General features: G+C 36.9%; 1 protein-coding gene across 2 annotated transcripts; it reads left to right on the top strand.

Annotated features, from left to right (window-relative positions):
• The first annotated feature begins 1,293 nt into the window (after positions 1 to 1,293).
• On the top strand, positions 1,294 to 23,340 carry SLC35B3 (solute carrier family 35 member B3). 2 transcript variants are annotated; one of them, XM_061346528.1, is made up of 10 exons: positions 1,295 to 1,423; positions 5,651 to 5,929; positions 7,221 to 7,342; positions 8,278 to 8,432; positions 9,932 to 10,039; positions 14,582 to 14,679; positions 17,431 to 17,523; positions 17,927 to 18,038; positions 20,813 to 20,882; positions 22,011 to 23,340. In XM_061346528.1, the coding sequence occupies exons 1-10, from the start codon at positions 1,412 to 1,414 to the stop codon at positions 22,159 to 22,161; spliced, it is 1,200 nt and encodes a 399-aa protein (XP_061202512.1). In that variant the 5' UTR covers positions 1,295 to 1,411; the 3' UTR covers positions 22,162 to 23,340. The 2 variants fall into 2 exon arrangements, with proteins under 2 accessions (XP_061202513.1, XP_061202512.1); XM_061346529.1 differs by lacking the exon at positions 17,431 to 17,523 and having other exon boundaries at positions 1,294 to 1,423.
• Positions 23,341 to 26,104: the final 2,764 nt, after the last annotated feature.

Genomic DNA, 26,104 nt, shown 5'->3' on the forward strand with positions numbered 1-26,104 from the left:
ATGCCACTGCACTTCTTGCTGCTCCCCATCATACATGCTGATTTACTGTGCTAGCACTCGAAATGGTAAAGAATAACTTGTAAAACACTGCAAACGTAAAAACTCTTAATTTCAAAACACTGAAGGACAATATATGTATTTCTGTATAACGTTAAGTACTTCTGTTCCTAGAAACACAGCACTTCCATTTCATAGCCTGATACGATTAACAGCTAGACTTTATGTACTTTCAAGCTACAACTAATTCATGCATTTTCAAAGAAATGCCTGTAGCTACCTTTTCCCTACGCTTTTTACCCGATTCTTTTGGTCATTATGTTCTCTACACGTTTTGCTGCTATTGCTCTCGTTCACCTTTCCGCTTGCCATTATTAAATAGTTTCATTATCTCCCTCCTGCAGCCTCACACGTGAAGATCACAAAGCAGTGTAGAGTAAAACTCATTTGGGTGATTTTTATGAAGGCAGCCGCTTCACGTGGGTGATTTACTGCTCACATTACAACAGCAGAGCATCAGGCAAACCTCGGAACAAACCTCCCTGCCAAGCATCCCCGCCCGTATTTCGATCCCATCGAGCTGTGAAACGCAGCCGCGTTCTCACAGGGCTTTCTCACAACGTTAGGGCCATCCCGCTCGCTGCGGACCCGGCAAGCGACACCGAGCCCGAGGGCACACGGCCACACCTGCACGGCGGCCGTTGGAAATCAATCGTTGCCCACTCCGCGCCGCTACTGAGGCGCCCCTGCCCGCCCTCATCAGACGACCGCTACCCGCCACCTCTGCAAGAGGAGGGGGCAGGTGAGGAACAAGGTGCACCTCGAGCACAAGAACGCTAGCTCCCACAACCTGGGCCTGCCTTCCCCCAGCCTTGGCTGCGCTCCCGCAGAACAGACCGCTATAACGGAGCTGACCACGCCCCCGTCCACCCGGAGGGAGCCTAAACCCACCCCCACCGGCCAGGAACGGGCACCCCCGGCAAGCCCCGCCCCTTTGCCGCCGAGGTGGGCGTGTCCTAACGATGAGACCCCGCCCCCAGCGAGGGAGGGCGGAGGAGGGGAGTGAGATGTGAGCCTGAGGGCGCCATCACCCGCTTCAGGACGAATAGCAGAACGCCGAGTGAGTGAGCGAAGCTCTCTCGATGCTCTCGGTGCTCGCGCCGACCCCTGGTATCCCCATCGCCACTTCCGGCGGTGCGCCAGGCAGGCGTGCGGGACGGGAGCCGCGGTGGCGGCGGAGGGCAGCTGGGCGTTGCCGCCGTGCCCCTCCCTCCCCGCGTCTCCCCCCGCCTCCCCCTTCCCGTCAAACAGGTACGGGGGCGGGGCTGCGTTTCCCCGGCGCGCACTGGGACGAGGGGGGAGGAGGCGGGGTCGCGGTCGCTTCCTCGGGAGCGCCACCCGACAACCGGGGGCCATGGGTGCGACGGTGAGGAGCGCGGGGTGCTGGGGACCGGGCAGGAGCGGGATGTGGCTGGTGCTGAGTGGCGGGAGGAGTTTGGTCGGCCTGAGGAGGCGGTGTCCCGCGGCGCTGGGGCCTCTGAGCGGCGAGGCGTCCCTCTCGCAGTCGGGAGGAGCTAGGAATGGCGGCCTGTTGCAGCTGGGGAGCCTCTGTCCTGCCCCTGCCCGGGCAGCTGGCAGGTGCTCAGACAGAGCCACGTCTGTCCTGGCCTTGGGGTGTGGCGTGGGCCAGCCCTCAACAGTCCGCTGGCAGAGGGCTGCGCGCAGCCGAGTCAGCAGGAGGAAAGCGTCAGTGATCGTGTTGGTCCCCGTCTCCATTCCCTCTTGTCTGCGGGGCAGGAGGGAGGTACCACCAAGAAAGGGATCCCTTCGGGTTTCCCACAGACGTGCAGTTGCGTCCCTATAACCCGGAGCATCCCTGTTAGGGTGTCAGCTGCTGGCCTGCCACCAAGCGTTTGTGGTTTGCTCCAAAGGCAATTGGGCATGGCCAGGGCCAGCGTGGAACTTGCCTTGTGTAGCTCATGCAAGTGATTTTTCTGACAGTACTGAGATGCTAGTTTCTGCCAAACTCATATTTTTACAGATATTCAATAAAAAATCCCCCAGCTCTTTCACAGTGCTTTTTTCATGCTTGGCCCAAGTCATTATTTTTTTGTGGGGCTTTTGTAGCTACTTATTCATTTGCTTCTTTTTGATGTAGTGCTCTGTTTTACTTGCGTGCTAGGTTAAAATCTTGCTCTGCATGGGACTTTATTTCAAAGAGGGAGAAACTAAAAGTCTCTTATCTAAATACATTGTTTACACTTTTACACACGGGAAAAAAAGAGGAGGGGAATATGCTATTTTATACATCAGGACCGCTCTTAAGTCACTTGGCTCTTCAAAAAACAGGTTTTTTCTTTAAACTGAGAGTGGATACATTTAGGTTAGATATAAGGAAGGAGGTCTTTACTGTGAGGATGGTGAGGCACTGGAACAGGTTGCCCAGAGAAGTTTGTGGCTGCCACATCCCTGGCAGTGTTTTAAGACCAGGCTGGACAGGGTTTTAAGCAACCTGGTCCAGTGGATGGTGTCACTGCCCATGGCAGTGAGTTTGGAACTAGATGACCTTTAAAGGCCCCTTTCAACCCAAACTGTTCTATGATTTTTGCTTCATGTTTCTTCAAAAGGTGAATCAGTTGCTTGAGGGATTTTGGTGAGAGGAGGATGAACAGCATTTGAGATACTTAGGAAAATAATAGTTTGAGAAGTCACACTAAACTTCAGGAGAGTTCTGTCATTGTTGGTAATGAAATTTCTTGTTGGAGAGTTTTCCAAATGGTTATTTACATTTACAATTTATTTAGTTGTTAAATAATGTTTTTTGAAATGTTTCTTGAACGTGATCAAAAAAGCCCCAAGTACTATGCATAATTTTCTTATGGATGGGCTGGGTGTTGTTTCTTACTACTTCAGGGGTAGAGTCAGTAATTGGTTAAAAGTAGTCAGTGTACAAGAAATTAAATGGACCGATTGTAAAAACTGGTGGTGTTCTGAGGAAATATTTTAAATACAAATAGTTGAAAATTGGAAAAATTATGTTGTGTAGGTTACTGCTGGTAGGCATCTAAGCACTATATAGTCTCTTGCTCACTTTCCCTCCCACCCCCAGAGTGGTGAGGAAAAATGAAGAGTAAAACTAAGAAAACTTATGGGTTGAGATAGAAATTGTTTAAGAAATGGGGGAAAAGTGGCAAAAGAGAGACTAAAACCAGCACTGGTGATGTAAAGGCAATCACTCCCACAGGTAGATCAATGCCCTATCAGTTCCTGAGCAAAATACGGCTAACCTCCCTAAACCCTCACCTCTCACATTTTATTGCTGAGTGTGATGCTTCATCACATGGAATATCTCTAGTTAGTTTGGGTCACCTATCTGATTATACCCTCTTCTCACACTTGTCCACACCCCAGACTATTCACTGAGTGGGGGACAGAGGGAGAAACAGAAAAGGCATTGATGCAGTGTATGCTCTACTCAGCAACAGCTAAAACTTTAGTGTGCTGTCATTGTCTTGATCACAGATCAAAAATGCAGCACTATACAAGCTGCTGTTAAGAAAATTAACTCTGTCCCATCCAGACCCAATAGATAAAATGCAGTTGTTACTGTTTCTTCTTCCTTCTGCTTCTTCTGATCCTAACACAGGTATTACACAAATAATATCAAAATTAGTGGCCAGAATGTGAAATGTAGGTACAATGCTATGCATTGTACAATTCACTCAGTTTTTGGGCTCTTGAAGCACACATGACAGTACTTGGCTGTGTCTGCTGCTGGGCATACATCATTTTCTGTGTTTCAAGTTGACTGCAAAATGAAGCTCAGATTACTTCTGTAGCTCTTGTTCCTGCTGAGAAAGTGTGGCATCAACAAATTTATGTAATTGCTTTCATAAACTTCACCTTAGAAACAGTTCAGTTATTTTTTCCTTCATTTTTAAGCTGCTCTAGAATACAGTCTAGGGATGAAAAAGTAGTTTCTAGTACTGTTAGCTAATGATCAGTTCATGCCTATTTGCTATCATTCTACTGTCCTTAAAATTAAAACTATCCTTCCCCCTTAGCAGTAACCCTTGTGATACTTTTATTGAAAGTAACTCTATTTTGTTTTCATCAGGGTTTTTTTGGCCAGCGAAGTTCCGTTTTCATTTCTGTTCATAAGGACAGTCTGTTCCTCCATCCTGATAATCTTTTTTGCAGTTGAGCTTTGAATCTGTCTTTGAGGGCTATCAGAACTCTGTATGAAATTGTACTTAAAGGCTCACTAGTGCCCCTCCCTGCAGGACACTGGTACTTTTCTGGTTTTACCGAAAAGAGTTTCCTTAAACATTATCCTTCTTTTTTCTTTTTTTTTTTCCTTTTTTTTTTTATGGCCACCTCACTTTGGGTTTACCTAACAATCCACAAGGGTAAACTCTCTTCCTCTTACTTTTGGTTTTCAGCTGAAGAGGTCTGAATTTAAACACAAATAATTATTATAGTCCCTAAACTCCTGTTACAGTCCCTAAGCTATTCTTTAAGAACTTTAATAGGAATCTTGTTCCTACCTGATAGTAGGTTATATAAAAAAATGAAACAAATACATTACAATTTTTATACTAATCCTTCATCTTTCAGCTAAATTCTTATATTGTAATAGTAAATTGTTATATTGTATAATAAATGACCAGTGTCCATGCAGATTATGTTTACTACATTTACTGCATTATCTAGTTTTTATATACTATACATTGTCCATTTAAAAATGGCAGGAAAAGCACTTTTTTATATATGTGTGATGAGAAGTATTTTTGAGCTGGGGAAAACAAACCACAGCAAACAAAATTTAATTACTGACTTCTTGCTGAGCTAAATGCTGACCTACACTTTAAAATCTTTGGACAACTGACTGACTAGTGTGTTTATCTGGAGGCTAAAAAGAAAAAAGGAAAAAGCAACCCTCAAACATCATACTCTCTGGTGAGCTGGAAAAAAGAATTATTTGCCTCAATGTAAACTCCTTATTCAGGTTTAGTCATCCAGTTTTGTTTTAAGTTACACATGGAAATGACTGCATCTGGTTAATATTAAAGGGACCATGCCAGAGACCTCATCAGATAACCTATCTTAATTTCTTAGACTTTCTTCTTAACCTTCTTGTTTCTGTCTTCATGTTCTGTTCCTCAGAACTGTGTGAGAAACTGAATAAATGTGAGAGTGAGGGGATAACTTCTTCCAGTTCAATGCTTGTAACCAGTCATAGCCTCAAATGTGTATTTTTCAGCAAGGCTTCCCATGTAGTGGACTAGTCAAGTATGTTCCACTGTGAAAATGAAGTAGACAGAACTACAGTGCTTCAGTATCAGTTCTTTCATTGTGATTTAATCATGGGGATCATTTCTTGCCGAGCAGTCACTCCTGTGCAAAAGGGCTAGTTTGAGCTGTTGTGAAACTGACACTGGTTTTCTGTTGCTAGTGTTTTGGGGGTAGTTGGTTTGTTTTGCATAGTGTAGGAATACCGCTTCCCACATGAATCAAAACTCCTTTTATCAAATGATATTAACTCATGTTAACTCTTAAACCTTTATAATTTCCATGTAAACGTCACATTTGTTTACTGTTACTGGTAGAAAGCTGTATGTTATGTCTTACCTGACTTCAGCATTTATTTCAGCCTTCAGACAGAGAACACACAGAAAAAGAAGAGCAAAAAGAAGATAACAATAGCACCGAATGCAGCAAACTAGGAATCATGGATCTAAAATTTACTTCTTCAAGAAAATACATTTCCATCAGTGTACCTTCCAAATCTCAAACTATGTCTCCTCATATCAAATCAGTAGATGATGTTGTAGTTCTTGGCATGAATCTCAGCAAGTTTAACAAACCTACTCAATTTTTCATCTGTGTTTCTGGAGTTTTTATGTTTTATCTAATCTATGGATATTTACAGGTAAATACTATGAACTTGTGTCCTAGGCCAATTCCTTCTACCCCTTTTCTTTTGCAGTAATATGTAGAATTATTATTTTTTTTAATATGTATAGACATATATATGAATCAGAATTTAATAGCAGTAAATAATTGTATAATGTAAGATTCCATTACAGTTCATAGGCCTACAAGTTTTGGTTCATTTGGACTTTCAGAACTTGATATTTTACTTCTGTGTGCAAGATAAACCTTGCAATATTGTTTGGATATGATTTCTTAGTCTTCTGAAAACAAACAAATTGTAGAACCCTATAGACTGACATGTTAAGTCTTCATTGGTATTGAAAACTTTAGATCTCCTTGAGTTCCCTGAGTGCTGTACAGTAGTAGACTATTGTTTTCTGTTCTCCTTTCAGGGAAGAACTGAAATATGGACTATGATGGTTAGGTAGGAGCATAATATTTATGCTGTTTCAGTTAAATATTTCTCTTCTGGCTAGCCTTTTCTCATTTATCTTGAGCAGCTGCAGTTCAAGATGAGTGACTATTCTAAGGAAAGCAGTGATTTAAAAGTTGATAATTAAAAATCACTATGTTTCCAATGTAGCTTTCAAAAAACAGCTAAGAATTTTGTTAAAATAAAGTTATTTCCAGAGAATTAAACAAAGTTAGTGGTAATTGAAAGCAGAATCTCAGAAAGAAAAAAAAACGGGTAGCATTTTGTTTCATAATTGACACATCTGCATAATTCTTTATGCAGTGCATGTATTTTTCCATAACAAGTTACTCTAGTTTTAAACATTCCTACATTCCTACAGCCTGCAAATTTATAAACTCATACATGCTGTTTAATGTAGGCACTCATAATACTAGGTGCGCATTCCTAAGAGATGAAAATTACCAGTAAAATGTCTGTTAGAGAAAGGTAGTATTTAATTTATTGTGAACTATTTATAAATTTTGGATAAAAGCAGTCTCCTGAAGCAAGTGAACTGAAAACAACTGAAAAGCAGTCAGGAAACCATCTATAATATGGGATAACTATTCATGGATCAAATGTATTCGCCTTGATGAACCAATCTGTTAATTTCAGTGGACTTACACCAGTAGTAAATTTTCTCATTGCATTTTGGAAAATCTAAATTGTCTTTTCAATACTTTGCAATTATGTATAGTAGGTAAATCTTACTGTTAATCACCAGCTGCAAAGACTAGCTTTGCATGTACATGAAATAAAAAATCTGTTGATTTTGGTTTGATTTAATATTTTGGTGCATGTACATGACCTTGCTGGGTTTTTGTTTTTATAGGAATTGATATTTTCAGTGGAAGGTTTTAAACCTTTTGGTTGGTACCTCACTTTAGTGCAATTTGGATTTTATTCCATTTTTGGACTAATAGAATTGCAGTTGATTCAGGACAAAAGGAGAAGGTATGTGTTTTTCCAAGTATTTTACCCACTGTTCATCATATTAGAAGCATTTGATATTTATGGTAAATTTAAATTGAATGTGAATACTGTGAGGCGTTCTTTGCACTTCTGTTGTTAAAGTAATGTGAATTTACTGGAACAATGTTAGGAAATGCTTTAGAAGCACCCACTTAGATTTGAGACCTGTAAATAGTCTTCTTGACTCTACTGTCACATTGTCCCACTTACAGAGCATATTCTGTCCTCAGGGTGGCTGAAACAGCCTGACTCATGCATGTGTTACTTGAGATTATCATGTCTAGAATAGGACCAACTGCACTTCACAGCACTTGAAGCCATCTGTCACTGAATACCTTTTCCTGAAACCTTGGTACCTGCTCACCAAGAGGTTCCTCTAACATGCTGAGTGTTTTGGAGAGTGTCAGAGGTCTGCTCTCTGTTTGCCATGTGTCTAAGTAGGTTAGCTTTAAAAGATGTGCTTAAGTTTTGTGTTTTTCATTTAAGATAGCACTTGCATTCTAAAAATGTCAATGATCATGTGAAAACTTCACAAAAAAATATTGTCACAGTGCTGTGACAGGACTAAGAGTCAGGGTATCTTGGTATACCAACCTTCTGTGTTTCCTTTGACAAATAAACTGAAGCCTTCATCTTGATTCTTCTGTAAATAATATACCTTCTCAGAAGGAAGTTAAATAATTACTACTTGAGCCATGAAGTTTTATTGTCTTGTATTTGAATGCTGTTTATTAGCAGTAATTGAAAGAAATGACATTTGATATCAGTCATTTATGTGCATTTTTAAATTTCTGTTGCAAAATGAAATTCATTGGGAAAGATGGTCAAGGTGTATTACATATTCGTTTATCTGTTTTCCAAGCTAAATTTTCTGTAGATGACTGTAATACCAAGATTCGTATGTTTATATTTTGTAGAATTCCTGGCAAAACCTACATGATAATAGCGTTTTTAACAGTGGGAACTATGGGTTTGTCAAATACCTCTTTAGGATATCTGAATTACCCTACTCAAGTCATCTTCAAGTGCTGTAAACTGATTCCAGTTATGATAGGTGGGGTTTTTATACAAGGTAAGTTAGTCTTGCTATTAGATTATTTTTTTGTTGTTTCTTTGGGAGGCAGTCATGCATGGAATCCTGTACTTTGTTAAATTCCCCTGAGGCTTTTGGAGAGGGGTAGATAGCATTCTTTCTTTAGGAGAAAACATACCTACTTCTGAAGTGTCTTCTCAGAAAATTTATAAACACAATTAGATGTGGGGGAAAAGAAGCTGTACAGGTCACTCACAAAACTTCATTGTTAAGTAATGTAACTTTGTTTTCTAAACAAAATCGCATCATAAACAAACCATTTTCAATAGTGAAATGGAAAACTTGGAATGGAAAAAAAATAAAATCTAGCTGTTTTGTGAAGAAATCCCCAACTCTTCTTGTTTGCATCCCAAATTCCTAATTAAAATTCCTAATTTTTGATTAAATGTTTAACCAGAAGTACATGACTTTACGTGTCTTTGGCTAGTCCCAAAGTCATAGCTCATACTCCAAGAACAGAAAAAGGGATCTGGAGAGGAACAGATAAAGTGTATCATGTGAATAAACATACTTCAGTAATTCTGCATTTAAAAGCCTTAAGTATATTATAAATATTTCTGTTTGTTCAATACACAAAGATTCATGAAGTCAGTAAAGCTCTGCATGGGTAAGTGACATGAAACAGATTAGGATACATATCTGTTGTTGAAGTTAATTTTGCCCTTCTATTTGCAATAGAAAGTTAAACTTTCAGAAGAGGTTACAAGTTTACATATGCATATGATGCATGCACAGTATTTACCTTTTATTAGGAGTTATTTGTATCATTTTAATGTAGAAAGACTGGTACTCCCTTAAAGCTTTGTGAATATATATTGTAGTAGCATTGTATTCTCTGTGATTAAAAAAAATACAATTATTATGTAAAAAATTTCAGTTAAAGTTTCAGAAGTTCAAAAAAAGTTCCCTTGGAAGCTTATATTGAAAGTACAGTTTCTGGGAGAGGAATATGTTACTTCAAACAAGATATACTAACTCCTGCCTTTTCATTTCTGTACTCCTTTTCCACTCCCATCCACATCCCATTTCTTCCAAATTAGAGACAATATAGAGTTCTAAAAGTACCCAAATAATCTGTTAGTGTTTGGCAGTGACTCCTCTCTAACCAGTAAAGGCAGCCAAAATGTCTTTCATGAAGGAAAAATCTTAAAACATCTAAGCTGATCCAAAGTTTCTGAGATTATGCTTTGTCAGGCAGGATGTGCCTTATGTCATTGAGAATATACTTTATGTCATTAGGGTTAAAACTAAAACTGACCACAAGAATCAGATGGTAATTTGCTAAGATGCTTTTCCGTGTTAAAAACTTCTGTTGTAGAAGAAACCAGTTTTGGTCATGAAAGGGCAGAGCATTAAGTCTTCTGCTTAAGTAAAAATGTTATTGGAACACTTAACTCCTTTGACTTTAGTCTGCAGAACAGGATAATCATGAAATTCTGAGAGTGGTAACAGTCATGTTGTTTGTATTGCTTTTGTAGGAAAACGTTATAACATTGCAGATGTGTCTGCTGCCCTATGTATGAGTCTTGGATTAATATGGTTTACTTTAGCTGACAGCACAGTTGCACCAAACTTCAACTTCACAGGTAAATATATATCATATTTTAGAGATTAACAAAATGCTTGTTTTTTTCCTACAATAAGTGTTCCATAGAAGTTCTAAGAGTTCTTCGTGGAGTGCCTTCAAGTATCATATGGAAAATGCAGGTTTTTTTGTAGCTCTACATTTGGCAGAACAGTATCAGTGCCAGAAAAGACTTGTTCCAAGTGGAGTTTTTTTGGTTCTTAAAACTTCTGGAAATTTCATCCTTTAGGTTGAAATGCCTCATGCTTATTCTCTGGGAAGCACTTACTTCCCAGTAGATATGTTTAAATAGCTGTGATAAAATTCAGTTTAACCATTTTAAAACACTGACTTTCTCACTCAGATTTGCTGTAGATCTTAGTTGGAGTGCCCGTGTTCTGACTTTTCTATGATGTATAAAATCAGAAGCAAAGAAAGGATTTTAACCTGGTTGGGTTAAAAAACTTAGTTGAATTTCTGTCTCAAATAGCAAGGGAGAATTGGTTATTCATTAAATCCATGTAATTTACTTGGTCAGTGTTTGGATTAATAACCAAATAGTCAACTTTCAGTGTATTCTCCTTTTGGAATTCTGAGACGAGTTACAACAACTGTTATGACAGGCGTTTAGTGTGAAACTATTTCTTAGTAATGGAGGCAGTGATTTAGAGGTTTTGTTCATAGCCATAATAAATTCTTGGTTTTGAGGAAAAAACTTCTGGTTCTCACAAAATTTTATTTCATCTAGTGTTAGTAATAATCAGTTTGTTGTGTTACCTGAACTGTATACATCTTTTGCCTTCCTCATAAATTAATTCTCATGCATTTTGTTGTAATTCTAGTGCTATTTGTAGTGGAAGAATTTACAAAGAAAAGTTAATTATGTAACCTGCTGTGCATTTAATGTGTTTGTGTGGTGTAACTGTATAGCTACTTTAAAAATATAAATATTTTGAGTACAGTATGACATTGATAAGCATGTAATTATAGTCTAGTGTTTCTGATGTATAGATACATGTTACCATTACAGTTATTTTTGACTACAGCCTGTAAGTGCATTCACTTTTTAATATATTCCTTTTGTGAAATTAGAATTGTTTCAAATATGTCTTATGACTTAATTCTGAAAAGATTTGGAAAGTAGATTCTTCAACTGAGTGGGACAAAGCACAGTGCAGCAAATGTAGTAAAGTCCTGATGCCCTCAAAGATCTGGAAAACGCAAGATAAAGAACTTCAGGTATCTTCAGAGAATAAACAGGGTTGTCTTTCATTATAAATTTATTTGAATACTTCAAACAAGTCTGTGTGTGTTGAAGCATAGATCACTACCCTGTGGAGGAAGTTAGTTCTGTGAAAGTAGAATACAGAACTAGGATTCAAAAGTCTGCATCTCTCCTTAGGAAGGTGGTTCAAAATTCTCCTGCTCACCTTTTGAGAAGGTACTTTCTGTATTTCTGCATTCTCTTTTCCTGTTTCATTTTATTCCCATGTCGCTTAATTTAACCAGAAGAAACTTCATAATGGAAAAGGTGGAGGTTTTCCATTTCTTAGATGAATTATGGAGATAGATGGTCTGTGTCTCCTTCAAGACATGTACTGATTTTTGGTATTGCAGAAATATAACTGCTGAAGTGTAAAACCAGTGCTAAGAATTATTTAAAACTTTGCTCACTCTGAAAAATGGCATATTCTTTTGAATAATTACTTCATGTAAATCACAGAATAAGAACTGAAAGACGAAAGGCAGAATTTTTTGTCTTCAAGGAATATCTTCAAAGAAATAACAAAGTATTTAAGGTTATTAAAACTTCGAAAACCATAAACAGCAAAATAAATGTTTAACTTCAGAATTACAGTTTTCCAAAACTGCAGTTTTCTGTTGCTGCCCTATAAATTCATGGGTTCCTTCCAGTGATTTATTCACAACTATTAGAACTGTTTCCATTCAAATGAGTATGATTCTATCATGGTTTCACAGAACTTGTACTAACTTATTAAGACCAAAGCTGTTTACATTTCACAGTTCTGAGAGTGTAAAACTTTACTGTGACATTAAACAAAATTCATAATCTTTGTTGTCTGATGCAAATACTAAAAATGGAGCGTAAGCAGATGTAAAATACTATCTGGATGAACAGTTATAGGAGGTTTTCCGTTTGTGTTTTTTGTGGGCTTTGGGGGTTTTATTTTCCTTTCTTGCTGTTGAAATCTGATCTCAGTATTGCTGGGCCAAAAAAGGTATCTGCACAGATTTTGTTTACACATGAAGGAGATCAGCTAAGAAACTCTCTTCTGCCAGAACAGGTACATATTTGTAACTAAGGAAGAGTATACTTTTCAATATGGAGTTTGTGCTAAGAGTTCAAAGCATCTCCTGTCATTATCAGATCGGAGAGGTAGTGGTAGATACCCTAAATAGCTGTGAATAATAGGTACAGGAATTCCAAGAGAGACCAGAAGAGAAGGGTGTGGAGAAGGAGATACCCTTGAAACATTGGTGTTATGGGAACTTCCGCTGTTCTGGTTTTACAGATGTAAGTGACATTAACTATTTTCAGTGAAGACACAGTAAAAATATTGATTGCATGCAAATTCTTCCATACTAGATTATTTGTGCAGGTGCAGTTTAGGCGCAGACCAGGGTGTTTTGTCCTTAGCTTCTCTGTTGTTAAGGAGATACTACGTGCTTTGTTACATCTACTGTGTCTTCTAATCTTATGTATGTGAATTATTAAAGAGATCTTAATGGGCAGGTAAGCTCCAAACAACATGCTAACACATTTGTGTAGTAGTAATTGTGAGTATGAGAATGTGTTGGATATATTTACATAAGTTCGGCAACAACTTATAAATATATAAGCAATGTTAATATCTTAATGACTTCAAACATCACATTAATAAGGTAAAATACAATGTAATGTAGTATTTCAATCATGTCTGTTAGTGCAAGACCTCCAGGTTTAGTATCTTTCAGAAATAATTTAGGATCATTCTTCCAAACATTTCTACTCACGCTTTACATACTGTATAATGTTACTGGTCTCTTTCATGGTTTTGCTGCTGCTGCTTGGCAGGTGTAGCGCTATTCTTCTTTTCATACTCCAAACTGTATTTATGTAATATTAACATCTGTCTTGTCTCCACATTTCTCTTTTCCATGCACACTTGCACTTCAGATTCCAGGTAACCTTTACATCTCAATCCAGTGCTGAACATGCATTTGTCCAGTGTTGTGCCTGGTCATTAAGCACTGCTGGAAAATGTATGATATTGAACATGGAGATACACTCAGTCACTTTAACGAAAGTGATCTGCAGCAATGCTATTGGCAAGCTATACCTTTGGACCAGAGCTGAATCCAAGTAGTTAATATATCTAGGTCTTCAGCATAATTAGTATTAAGCTGAATTTTATTTCCATTGGCTCATACCTTTTCCAATGCCTGATAACTCCGAGTAATGAAAAATCTTTTTTGTTGCCCCAGCTGTGTTACTCTGGCCTGGGAAAAGAAATGGTTCCCAAACTAAAAAAATGCTGTTTTGAAAATCACAGAAGTTTCTCAAGAAGATGCCACCTTAAACTTCATTGGTCTTAAAAATGGCGAATCTTTAAATTCTGAGAATCTTAGGAGCTGGGATTGTTGGTTTGTTTTTTTTTCTCTGCCAGAAACTTACAGTCCTCCATTTGGTCCAATAGAACTCCTATTCTAAGGCCTCCAATAGTAAACATAATACTAAGAAAATATAACACTGCTTGTTTCTAGTCTTGCGCTCCTCATTCGTCAAGACTAGAGCACACCATAAACATGATTTTGATGACTAATATCTTCTGTAATATTGTATACTTAGGAAAAGTGATATTTCAACCAGTATGTATCATTAAATGCAGTAGTTGCTACAGGCTTGAAATAATTAAAGTTTGGAGGTTGGAAAATGAATAGTGACTGGTGTGAATAAAAAGTTACTAATTTTTGTTACTGGAAAGCTGCTTACATTATTGACTGTATAATGACTTTGTTGTGAACAAATATGGTAACCTAAAACCATGGGGTTTGTACCTGAACAGCAGTTTTTAAAAATTAATATTTCAGAAATTGAAGATTTCTGTTGTGAATACTCTTGCATTTGTTTAACCATTACATCTGACATTTTTATTTGCCTTTTTCAGGAAAAACTAGGAGTAATTACCCAAAAAAGTGTGTTGTCTGGTTATTTATCTTCATTACAAATACCTAAATAAATGCAGTTGACATTTTTTCACTCTTGTTACTACAAAAAATACAGCTGGCTTCTTTATAGCAATGTCCAAATGTTCTTGTCAAGCTTTGAGACACACAGTGCTCAGGAGTTAACTGGTGGAGAGAGCGGAGGTGGACACTGCTTTATACTGGTATCATTAAATCATTTTGCTGACATTTAGAATATGCTATAGAGGGGGGTTGTTATGATTTTCCTGTTCCTGAGATTTATTCCCCCACCCCCGATAAGTATGGAGTGTTTTTTGTCACTGCTCTGCTGATAAATATTCTGAACAGGTTTTTATTTCTTTCTTTCTTATATTAGGTGTGGTCCTAATATCCCTTGCCCTCTGCGCAGATGCAGTTATAGGAAACGTACAGGAAAAAGCTATGAAGTTGCACAATGGTTCTAATTCAGAAATGGTAAATACCAGATTTACAGTTTTAAAATAACGTATCATAGACAAGGCATACAATGACAGAACATGAAATTTAATCTTCTTTTCTCTTGCTTATGTAAAGGAGAACTATTGGTGTACTGTTCTTGAAATTTTCTCTTTAGCTGGGGCTTTTGCTGGTATTTTGTTTGGGTTTTAAGGTTTCAAGGGTGCTGCTTTCTATGTGCAACCTCAAATGTATGTATATTGCAGCTACAGAAACACTAATTTCTAGCAGTAATTTCTGTGTCTACTCTGCAGGCCTGAAATCGACAGAGTGTTTTCTAAATGATCATGTACATCTCTGAAAAATACATACTGCTTTTCTGATATAGGTGTGCATGTGTTACATGGAACACATTTCTTTTCTTACCTGCTACACTTCTGCTTATAGTGTGCTAATATTTGAGAGGCAGCCTTTTTTGAAGCTTTTGAAACCCATAAAGCTGACTTTCAGAATAAGTGAATATGTGTGTTCCTGATTCAGTGAAATACATAATTCTGTAAAAAGTATTTTGCTCAGTATTTTTGATAATACTTACTTGGAATGTTGATTATCTGTACGTGAGGTTTGCTTTGTTTGGTTTTTTTTTTCAAATAAAACATGTTTGAACTTGGCATCTTTTTCTCTAAAGTCAAATCAATACAAGAAAATCTTTTATTATAACAGACATTATTTAAATATGCCAAAGTAAAAAAAAATTGAAATTTAATTTACACATTTGGCAGGTATTTTACATTTAACTGGGAAACCAGTTTCTCATTTGTGAGGATAACTTCATACATGGAATTAAAAATTGATTAGAAGAAAGCTTCATTTACGGCTGAAAGTGATCTAGGTTGGCTCAAGCAGTTTAAGCTGAAAGTTTCTCGAAGGGGAAGAATATACCAGAGAAGTGTCACTGTGTTCTTGTTTTTATTTTTGTACTTTTCTCTAGTATTCACTGTTGCCTGCTGCTGGAGGCAGATTTTAGCTACATGGACCTGACCTGACCTAGTGCAGGCTTCTTCTGTAGCTGTACTCTCTGAAATCCAAAGCAAAATACAATTTGTAACTGTTTGCTTGCCCACTTTGTACCTTGGCCAGCAGTCATCTGACAGTTATTAACTGCCTTACCTACAATGCTCCTGTTACTTTCAGAACCTTGCTTCTTATTCTGTGATAGTCTGCAAGTTTTGCTCTTCATATTGTATGCTCATACTTTTTGTAGAGAATCATTGTAGTGATTAATGATAAAAAGATTTTAGTTTTCGAGGGCCTAGAGATTACACTCCAGGATATTGTTTGGAGAAATCAGTGCAGGAGTACAAGCAGAATTTCAGAAGTTATTTTTCCAGGCTTGATACTGTAGGTAAAAATTTAAGAGCTTTTCTGCATCAGAGATCACATTTAATGGACAGTTATCTGGAAATAAAACTGAATAGCAAAGGAATGTGTCATCCACAGGATCTGTTTTGTTGCTGAATTTGGAGCTTGCCCTGGATTAAGCAATGATGAAAAGAGAAACCACTGCTCTGGAAGGTTACACCTGATTTTGCCTTGTGTGTTATTCAGATGAAGTGACCTATATCACACTGCCTAACAAAGAACTAGCAATGTGGTACTCATTCCTGCTTGTGAAAGTGAGGTTGTTGGGTCGTTTGGGAGAAAAGATGGATGTAGAGGCAAGTTAAGAACTAGAGGCTAATTTTTGTGCATATAAGCAGTGTAAAATAAGAGCTCCGAAGATCACGTCATGAGTTTCAAAACAGTTCTGGTTTTAAAATGTATATTTATCCTCCTTTATTGTAGAGCAGTGGTAAATCTTTTGTTATCTCATGGCATTGTAATCAATTGTTAATAGATTTATTTTTGCAAATAGTTGAGATAATATAACAAAAAAGCAGTTGATGAAACTTGTGTTGAAAGAAGGCCTGTAATTGACACTGAGTTTTGAAAGTGTAGTCAGCCTGTTCTAACTAGTAATGTGTAGAAGAGTTCTGTTCACTGTATCCCTTTTTCACAAGGAAAAGCCCAACAGCTGAATGCCTCACACTGCATAGATTGGCAGTTTCAGCTTCTGTTGTTGCTTCTACATGGGAAAGGATGGGGTGAAGGTTCTTTCGTTGCTGTATGAAGCTAAGAATTAAAGAAGGGTACAGACAAAACTAAGTTTACCTGTTTGTTGAGTCTAGGCTGTTTTAAGTACTGAGCTAGGTCAGAGCTGATTGAAAACCTTGAATCCTATAACCGTAACTCGGGTGCATCATGTATATGAACTGAAGTGACACAGATGAAACTTATGTGACACTTCTGGAAGTTGTGGTGATTATGTGCTACCCTTACATTTAATGTAACATGGATCTTTACTGTGTAGGGTAAGTAACAGAAAACAAAGTACATTTAAGATGTTATTTGAACTATTAAATTACATAGTTGTGTGAAGTTTTATTTAGGCTGTGAAATCCTGTATTTGAAGGATTTACCACAGTCAACTTTTACCTCAGGATATTATTAAATGAGTAGCCTACAAAACCTTTTTTTTTAATGTAGTTGTGGGTAGGAAGAATATCTCTAGCACTTATTACTCCCTTTTCACTGTAAATCAGCTGTTATAGAAATCCTAGTAAAAATATCTTCAAACATTGCAAATTTAACTCTCAGAAGTTGAATGTATTAATAGGACCAAGCATTTGAAAGAATTTTGTCCTTTTATATAGTATCACCTGGTAATTATTTTCTCTTAAACTATTCTAGGTTTTGTATTCCTATTCAATAGGTTTTGTGTATATTTTATTTGGATTAATATGCACTAGTGGATTAAGCCCTGCAGTAACATTTTGCTCAAAGGTAGGTGTAAAGATTTACTTTTTTCTATGAAGAACCTCATTGGAAAACATTGCTCTGTATGGTTTAGAAAATCTCACCACTTATCTAAAGTCTTTTCATCATGTAAACTGGTTAACTTGTATAATTCATACATTAAGAAGGTTGTTACAGTCTTTGATGTGTAAGATAGGGTAATGTTTTAAAAAACAAAACAATCACAGGACCACACTGATGAGCTTATAATTTCATTATTATTTTTCCATTATTTAACTAAAATTAAATAAGGATCTTTGCATGAATGCATTGTTGAATAGCTTATTATTGCTCAAGCAATTGATTAAATTTTGTAGTTTTATGCCATTTTGCAATACCTCAGGGTTTGTTTTACATTTTCCTAACAGGATTTTTTTTGTTGTTGTTGCAGCATCCAGTTCAGACTTACGGTTATGCATTCCTTTTCTCCCTGACTGGGTATTTTGGCATATCCTTTGTTCTAGCTCTGATTAAAATCTTTGGTGCCCTTCTGGCTGTAACAGGTATGAACAAATTATATCTTTACTGCTTTTGATGTAAAAACGTAAAGTAATTCCATTATTTAGGAAGGACCTTTTGAGAATTGTTCTTACTCTGCATTTTTTTTCTGTTCTTTATGCTGACTGTGATTTGTGTAGCATTGATCTTTACTAATATACATGTCTGAGAGCTTCCTGTTTTCTTCTGCTCCATAGTTTCAGTACTGAAGAAGCTGCTAAGTAATCTTGCACATGTAGCCTGTGCTATGTTTTAGTGAAGAAACAACACTGTTCTAAAAAGGGAAATTGCAATGGAAATGTGTAGTATAGTCAAGTGACTGAAGTGTCTACATATCAGAATATCCCCAGCTGCAGGAAAAAGGGGAAATGACCTTGCTGTTCATTTTAACAGCAGTTCATTGCACTATTAACATTTTTTATGTATCTAACAACACTAAAGGAAAAGTCTGACACATTTTTCATCATCTTCATGTACACCTGTTTTCAGGCTGTCCCTGAAATTATTATTCAGCACTATATACAAGCTGATAAATTAGTGATTTAGCTTCTTCTATCATCTCTATAGTTGCTGCAGTAGTCTGTCAAGAATGGTTACAGTGGGCTCATTCCTTCTTCAGGTTACCTTTCCTTTAAACTACAAACATTACTCACAAGGGCCTGCAGGGGAAGTTGTAGCAAGATGCCATGGAGATACTTTCCTCTTCTCCCCCTAAAAGCTGGTTTCTGTCAAGTGATATTCAGCCTTCATCTGTGGGCGTGGAGAGGAAAATACAGACAGGGTTTTCTCTGACCTGAGGATTGCATGCTCTGCTTTCCCATTAATTATTTGTTCTGCAGCACTTCTGTTTTATGTGTGTTTTTAACAAAGTTCAGTAGGTCTTCTGACTGGAAATTGGCCCAGATGAGAGTGTTGGTTCATGTGTTAAAATAGCTTTTGTAAAAAATAAAAAAATCTTATTGTGCTAAAACATGTCTAAAAAATACTGTGGCGTAACAAACCCTTTCCAGGTTTTCCTATGCCTGACCTTGATAATTCTAATGCTTGAGCCCTTTCTGTCTTGCCTGTAGCAATGTGAAAATGTTTATTGTGCCTTGGAAGAGCACCACATTCATTATTGTCCCTCCCACCCCCACCTACCCTCCCCTTCTTTTGGGGGGAGCGGGGTGAAAGAGTTTAATGAAAATTATATTTCTATTAGCAGAATGAGAAATTATCAGACTTAATTGAGAAAAAGAAGAAAAGGCACTTAATTTAGAAGGAAATGGTTACATAAATATTTTAATTAATAACTGATTTGAAAGAACAGAAATAATTGTAATTAGAAAAACTGAAGTAATTTAACGATTTTTTTAAATTATTCATCTGTAAACTGTTTTCTAATTAAAACTCAATTTTCTTTTTCATTCTCCTTTAATTTTTTATGTAATAGAAAATCATTTTATTTGATGCACATAAATTTCTTTGCATTTAAAGAAAATTGCTGCTTAGAAGTTGAGACAGGGGCAGATAAAGCAATGGTGAAGGCTGTTTCTTCTACTACAAAACATGCTTTTAAGTAAATATTTGTTTGTGGGGGCAGGTTGGAGAGAATGAAACTTGCTTTTTTAGCCAAAACAGTGAGAAATTACATCAGGAGTCACTGATTCGTTTTGTCTCAGTATGTTACAGTAAGACTAATGTGAGACTAATATGAATGCAGTTGTACAAGTAAGGCTTTCCAGTATTGTGCAGCAAAATGTACTTGATGGTAATCAAAGTACTTCACATTAATAAAAAGACATATTTTTATTTAAGTGCAGGCAATTGTCCCCATTTGTTTGTTTTAACCAAGTAAGAAGCCTGCACTATCATATAGAATAGCCTCTTCTCATTCCCTTAACCATAGCTGAATTTGTATGCCTGGCTGCACTGTCACGTTTTTTCAAACATTTTCAATAACTTTTACTCATTTATTGGTTTTGTTTCAGTGGTGAAGTCGGTAGGCTTCCCAGTACGTAATTTGCTGTATTGTTCACAGCAGATAGCAGTGAAATTGTTCAGGTCATTGTTGGAGCTACAGTTAATTTAAGAGTATCCCGAGCAGATAGTTTACTTCCATTTTTAGTAACAGGGTTGTGTTCTCAACTCTCCTTACTCCCTTAATTCTTTCTAGTGATGACATGTAGAAGAAGGTTTCTTAATGGTTTTGATGAAAACTTCCCAATGAAACCTCTGAAGTCAGACATCGTTGGGTTTCTTGGGTTTCTAACCAAAATTGTATTTCTCTGTACTGCTGGTAAATTTTCAGTAGCTTCAAAAGAATGCCAAGGTGATGACCCCATTCCACTTAAAAATAAAGCCCCAAACACCACTGAGCTGTAATAGTGTGAGGTGGAAATGGCAAGAGATTTGGTGTATCCATATAGTGATACCAGTTTTTTCTTGTCTAACAGATTAATTTATACCTTTAGTTACTTGAAAGGGTTGTTTGTTGCTTTCAGATATTGTGAATTGATTAGCCTGAAGTTATTAAATAGCAAGTCTTCTGGAAATTTCTCTGCTGCAGATACTGTGACTGGCACTGATGCTACTGATGCGGTGTACTTGTTTCAAAGAGCATACGGTTTTAGCACTGTTTTGTACTGGACTAGTGCATCTGCAGTCCGTGTTTGCACCAAGGATGATCATTGTTTTAGCTAGACAAGTAATGGCTTTATCTAGTAATATTGAAGCCTATATTATGTTCTTTTGCTGTAACTGAATGCTTAAAGAAGTAAATATTTGTTTTCCTCTGCAGTAACAACAGGAAGAAAAGCAATGACCATTGTGCTTTCTTTCTTGTTCTTTGCAAAGCCGTTCACATTACAGTAAGTATTTATAGTTTTGAATGGGGTTTTATGTGTGTTATAAAAAAATCATGGTCTTGATCATGGAAATATAACAACAGTAATTAATCATATTCAGGCTTTAGCGCTTTTCATTTCTTATCTTCTACAAATGTTGGCATTCTGCTGTAAATATTGACTGGCTTGTTGATGCTAATCATGCTAGAGAAAATAGTTTCCATTTTTCAAAATGTCTGGAAGACAAGCTAGTACATGTGTTGGCATTTTTGGGGTTGGTTTTGTTTCTTTTTTTTGTTGTTGTTGTTTATCTAGTGCTTATGATACTTAATAAATTGGGTACTTTCTCTATGAAAGAAGATTCGGCTAAAGAAAGGCATTTTCTCCATGATGGTATTATTTCCCCTTTTACGAGCTCAGGTGCGAGTTCTTAACTGGCCTTTTTAAACAACTGCAAGCTTCTGTTATCTTGAGATATTAAATTGCAAGATTTTTGAGCTTGGGTTTCTTCCCTTTTTTTTAATTTCAAGGAAGGGCTTACATTGAAAAATGCAGCTAAGTTGATACATTGCTCCTAATTACTTTTGGTTTGAAGCTAAATAGTACTCAGTACTATTGCTATGCATAATTTTTTTGAGGTTTGACAACAAAGCTTACAGCCAAATGCCCAAGTGCGGTTTACTCCAGCTAACAATCTTGAAGCTTAAAATAATGGAAAGCTGAAACAAAAATGCACTTACGTTGGAAAGTATGGCTGTAAGGCACAGAGTGAGAACACAATATTGGGCCAGTTACAGAGAGTATAGCTCTCATAACCGTAGGAAGAAAAAATGTACTAAAACCCCTCAGGATTCCTTTATTCATGTGAGAAAGAGCAGTTACTGTTTAGTTGTTATTTAACTATAAATGCACCTTAATAAGCTCTACAGCCAGAACAGGAAAAGGAAGGGTGGAAGGATAGTAATAATAAAGATGTAAGCAAATCTTTCTCACAGCCCACTAATTTGTGGTTGGTTTTTTTTTCCTTGAAAAAACTTCTTAATGTGGGGCCTTTATTTTTATTCCATCCACAAATATTGGTATATAAGTGTTACAGATAAAGTACTAATGTACTAACAGTAACTTTTTTCTCTTCTTCCCCCTTCCTTTTAGATATGTGTGGTCAGGCTTACTGGTTGTCCTTGGTATATTTCTGAATGTTTACAGTAAGAATATGGATAAAATCAAACTGCCTTTACTGCATGGTCTCTGGAAAAAAAATGTGGAAGAAAGAAAAACAAGGACGTTGTCACAAACTGTATAGACAGTGGTTTATGCCTTGTCTAGACTGTGACTTACTATTATTTTATTGGAACAGTCTTCAACTGATTCACTTTCCAAAGGGAACATTATTAAAACCAAAGGAGCTGAAGGCATATTGTCTGCTTGCAGATTGCTAGAAGTGCACACTTTTGTGAGCCCTTTCTTCAGAGCACTTGAATTCATTGGTAAAGGTGTCGTAGGCCATTGTCAGATGGCACTGTCAGGCAATGAAGGACAACAGCTCCTGGCAAACGGTTGAGAAGCTGCACTCCAAGTGGGACACATGAGAAGAGTATTTTGGGCATTTTAATAATGCTGGCCATGTGGCTGATCTGAGATTAGTGGTTCTTTGTTAATTGTCTGTGCGGGATAATTTAAATGTAATACTGTATTAACATTTAATGGAACCTTAATCAGCAACTGGTTGACCAAATTGTGATTTTAAAGGTGGCAGGTTTACAATATGGTATGTTGTCACTCTTTCATTTTAAATAAAAATGTTGGGTTTTTTTTAAGTTACTGATTCGATCACCACAGAACCTTGTATTTATTGTAATAATCGATTTTTCATTGGAATATTACGGTGTTACACTTTGTTTTTTGCTTGCAAGTAGCAAAAATGAGATTGAGGTTGTGCAGTCAACACTTATGGTTTTACAAGTGGTGAATGGGCTTTTAGGTCTGAACAGGGTTAGAACACAGAATGAAAAAGCCGAGATTGAAACAATGGTGTAAAAAGCTGTTATTTGCTTATTCTGTGGTGAAATACAAAAATTTTAGTGACCTGTGGCCCTACATATCATGGTGGTATAGAGAGAGGTGGAAGTCCTTTAACTTAGTATAATCAAATCAAAAGTCTTCATTTGCAATATTGGAGTAAAGAATAGCAACATCTGCTAAGGTATTTGGAATATGTATTGTGTCAGTCTTAGAGTGGTCCTGCGATGAACTTAAGAGGATTAGGTTACAGATTACAATTTTCTTTATTTAATGACAGGAGGAGACAGTGTAATACCAGTCTGTCTTTTTCATCATGAATTTAAGAAATTAATTTAAGACTAAGTCCATTTATCTCTCTTACTTTCATATTCAGCTTACTTTGAATTGCTTGCCATCTCTTTGATTTTATGTATTTAACAATGGCACTTTAAAAATACTGATCACCTTACAGTTAATTGTTCTCATATTGTCATGACTTTTTTGTTGTTGTGTCTCTTAGATGCATCTCGGTGTGTGTTCTTTTAACTTAGACAAAAGTAAATTGGATAATAATAGAATTATGCAGTCAGGAAGAATGTACAAAGAATTGAAATATCTCACAGTCTTGCCTTCTGCCAAAAATATTGGTTTATGAAAGTATTCAAAATGTGCAAAAGTGTGCTTCAGACGCTTAGGAAGAATTGCTGTTCTAAGGAGTCTGTGAACAAAGCACACACACAAAATGTGCCTTAAATTTTGCTTATTGTCTTGGTAGCTAGTTTATGGCATATTAAATATGTTATAAAATAGAACATGGAATAGTATAGCCACTCTAGCACAATGGGACAAATGAGTGGAGAGCTGTATTAGCCTAACTGCACTGTTTCTAACACTTGAGTGTGTCAACAAGGCCTTTTGCCCCATACACACACAGTATTTCCAAGTTGGGAGAATTTATTGCATGTAGCGTTTTCATTTTTTTAATTCCCAGCTACTGCAGGATTGATTCTGTCCTGGATTAGGTAGAGAGGTGGGAGTGTGACCAACAAATACATCTTGAAAGAGAAGAATGGCCTGCTGTCGTTATTCATTTCCATGTGGCAGTGTTTTTATCATAAGAAAAAGGGTTACAATGCAAGAGTGCATTTGGCCAAGTCAGGGGGATTGATAGACATTTCTTTCCTCGTAATACTTACCAACTTTCATATTCTCTTGCATTCTTTTCACTAAATGAAGTTGCTCTTTCCAATGAGTTCAAGTTACCTATCAAGCTAAAAGAGGGACAGATTTTGAACCACTGGAAAGAGAGTAGGTATGGAACATTTCTGTCTGTTCATTAGTTTGGTGGAACTTGCCAATTAGCATTTGAGCGTTGTTTTGAGGATTTTTCAGTCTCAGCTTTGCCATCTGTAAACTCTGTTGCTAAACTTTATTGAACTTAAGGAAATCAAATTATGTGAAAGCTTCCATACATGCAGAAAGTCATAGTAAATATAGTTCATTTGGCATCTGTTTTATATAACTAGATGAGAAGTCACTGACAAAGTTTGACTAGAATTCAGATGTGGCATGTAGGTTGCTGAACTGTTCATATAATCCAGTTTTTCCTCTGTTCTCTCACTTTGGAGAGCATAGTGTTCACAATAATTTACTTTTTAATTTATTCTCTGTTGTGTACGTTTGGGTTAATGGAGTACACCTTAGGGGAAATTCAGATTTATTCTTTTTTTAATTAATTTTCTTAACTATAGAAATGTCTGTTTTGTTTTACAGGTTTACTTTTAAAAGTTATTTTTATACACAAATGAATATTGGCAGTTTAGTGTTAATAGCATAAATTTTTGAGTCAGATTGTTATTTTTATAGGTGTGAGTCTGGTACTAGCTAATCAACAGTATGCAAGTGTGTTAAAAAAAAATATACACACAAGTAAGAGTAGTTCATCACTTGTCACCTCATGGTCTTCGGTTTCAAGCTTTCACCAAGATGTTAAGAAAACCTAAATTTCAGTGAGTTGCTCTTTATGCGGGAGGTGATTGGTTGGTTGGTTTTTTTTGGGTTTTTTTTTTGCTTTTTTTACTTTTTTTTTTTTTAATGAGTTTCACAGTGCACGCGAGTAAGAGAACCTTACAAAAACCTCCAAGTGTTATTACAATGTTTTGGTTTAGGATCTTCTGTGCTGTATATGTATGTTGGGTGTGTGTTGTCTGTGAAATACAAATAAGGGCTTGTCCACAAATCAACTGTAAATTCCTTATTTTTCATATAAGAGCACTTATATTGAGGTGTTGGTTAATCCTTCCTAATGTTGCGACGTAGCCTGATCTTAATAATGTTTGTATTTTGTACTCACAGGCTCCTGGACACTTTACAGTAGGCATTATGAAGCTACAGAGAAAAAAAAACACTTGTTCTGTCACCATAAGATTTATTACCTAACTATAATGTGAATTAGTTGCTGTTTATTCTTATGCTACACAACTTTCTTCTCTCTACAGAAAACTGTGATACAGGAATTAGTTAGTCCTGAATTGAAGTTCACACTAAAATTTAAGGCTGCCCAGGGTCTCCACTGATGTCAGCAGTCTGCCTCTGTGACACCCACTAGTTCTGCCTCTTTTGGAGGACTGAGGGAACTCCATTTTCCTAAATTAGTATGCATTTGTAGTTGCTTTCATATTACATTTTTGCATTTATTTGGCATGCTTGAACACCAAAGTAATTGACTGCGCAGTGAATTTCTCCAGTATTTCAGTACGTTAATATCATCAAACTGTTAATTATTCAGCTATCTATATGTGAATACAAGTATGGAAGAGCTAATGCTGTGAATGTCCCCACTCTCCCCAAAACTACAGTGTTTCTGATACTGCATTAAACTGTTTTTCTTAATCTTATCACTTATTTGCACTTGCCAGCATTTTGAGCTAAGACTCAGGCATATATCATTCCTACTCATCTTCCTTGTCATTCCTAATTTTGGATGCAAACATTCCTACTCGTCGTCCTTACTTGTCATTCCTAAATTTGGATGCAAAATCCCTTTTTAACATGTTCTCTCAATGCGCTATGCATTGTTTAAAGTTTTTATTCCTGCATTTAAGGGCTCACATGAAACTAGTAGATACTAGTAGAGATTGGACACATTCTGTATTTTCTGTTTCATATCAGTTATGACTGTCTGTTATTGCAACTGCTCTTTTTTGTTTAATAAGTGCCTTCCTTACTAACCTGGTTTGTCTTAA

The sequence above is a fragment of the Neopsephotus bourkii genome, unplaced genomic scaffold (genome assembly GCF_033783945.1).
Source record: "Neopsephotus bourkii isolate Nb327-2 ecotype Australia unplaced genomic scaffold, CSIRO-AGI_Nbou_v1 NB_272, whole genome shotgun sequence".
Classification (NCBI taxonomy): Eukaryota; Metazoa; Chordata; class Aves; order Psittaciformes; family Psittacidae; genus Neopsephotus; species Neopsephotus bourkii.

Coding starts and splice junctions, on each gene's coding strand:
- SLC35B3 (XM_061346528.1), top strand. Junction 7,343..8,277: donor ATTCAGGACAAAAGGAGAAG/GTATGTGTTTTT, acceptor TATATTTTGTAG/AATTCCTGGCAAAACCTACA. Junction 8,433..9,931: donor AGGTGGGGTTTTTATACAAG/GTAAGTTAGTCT, acceptor TTGCTTTTGTAG/GAAAACGTTATAACATTGCA.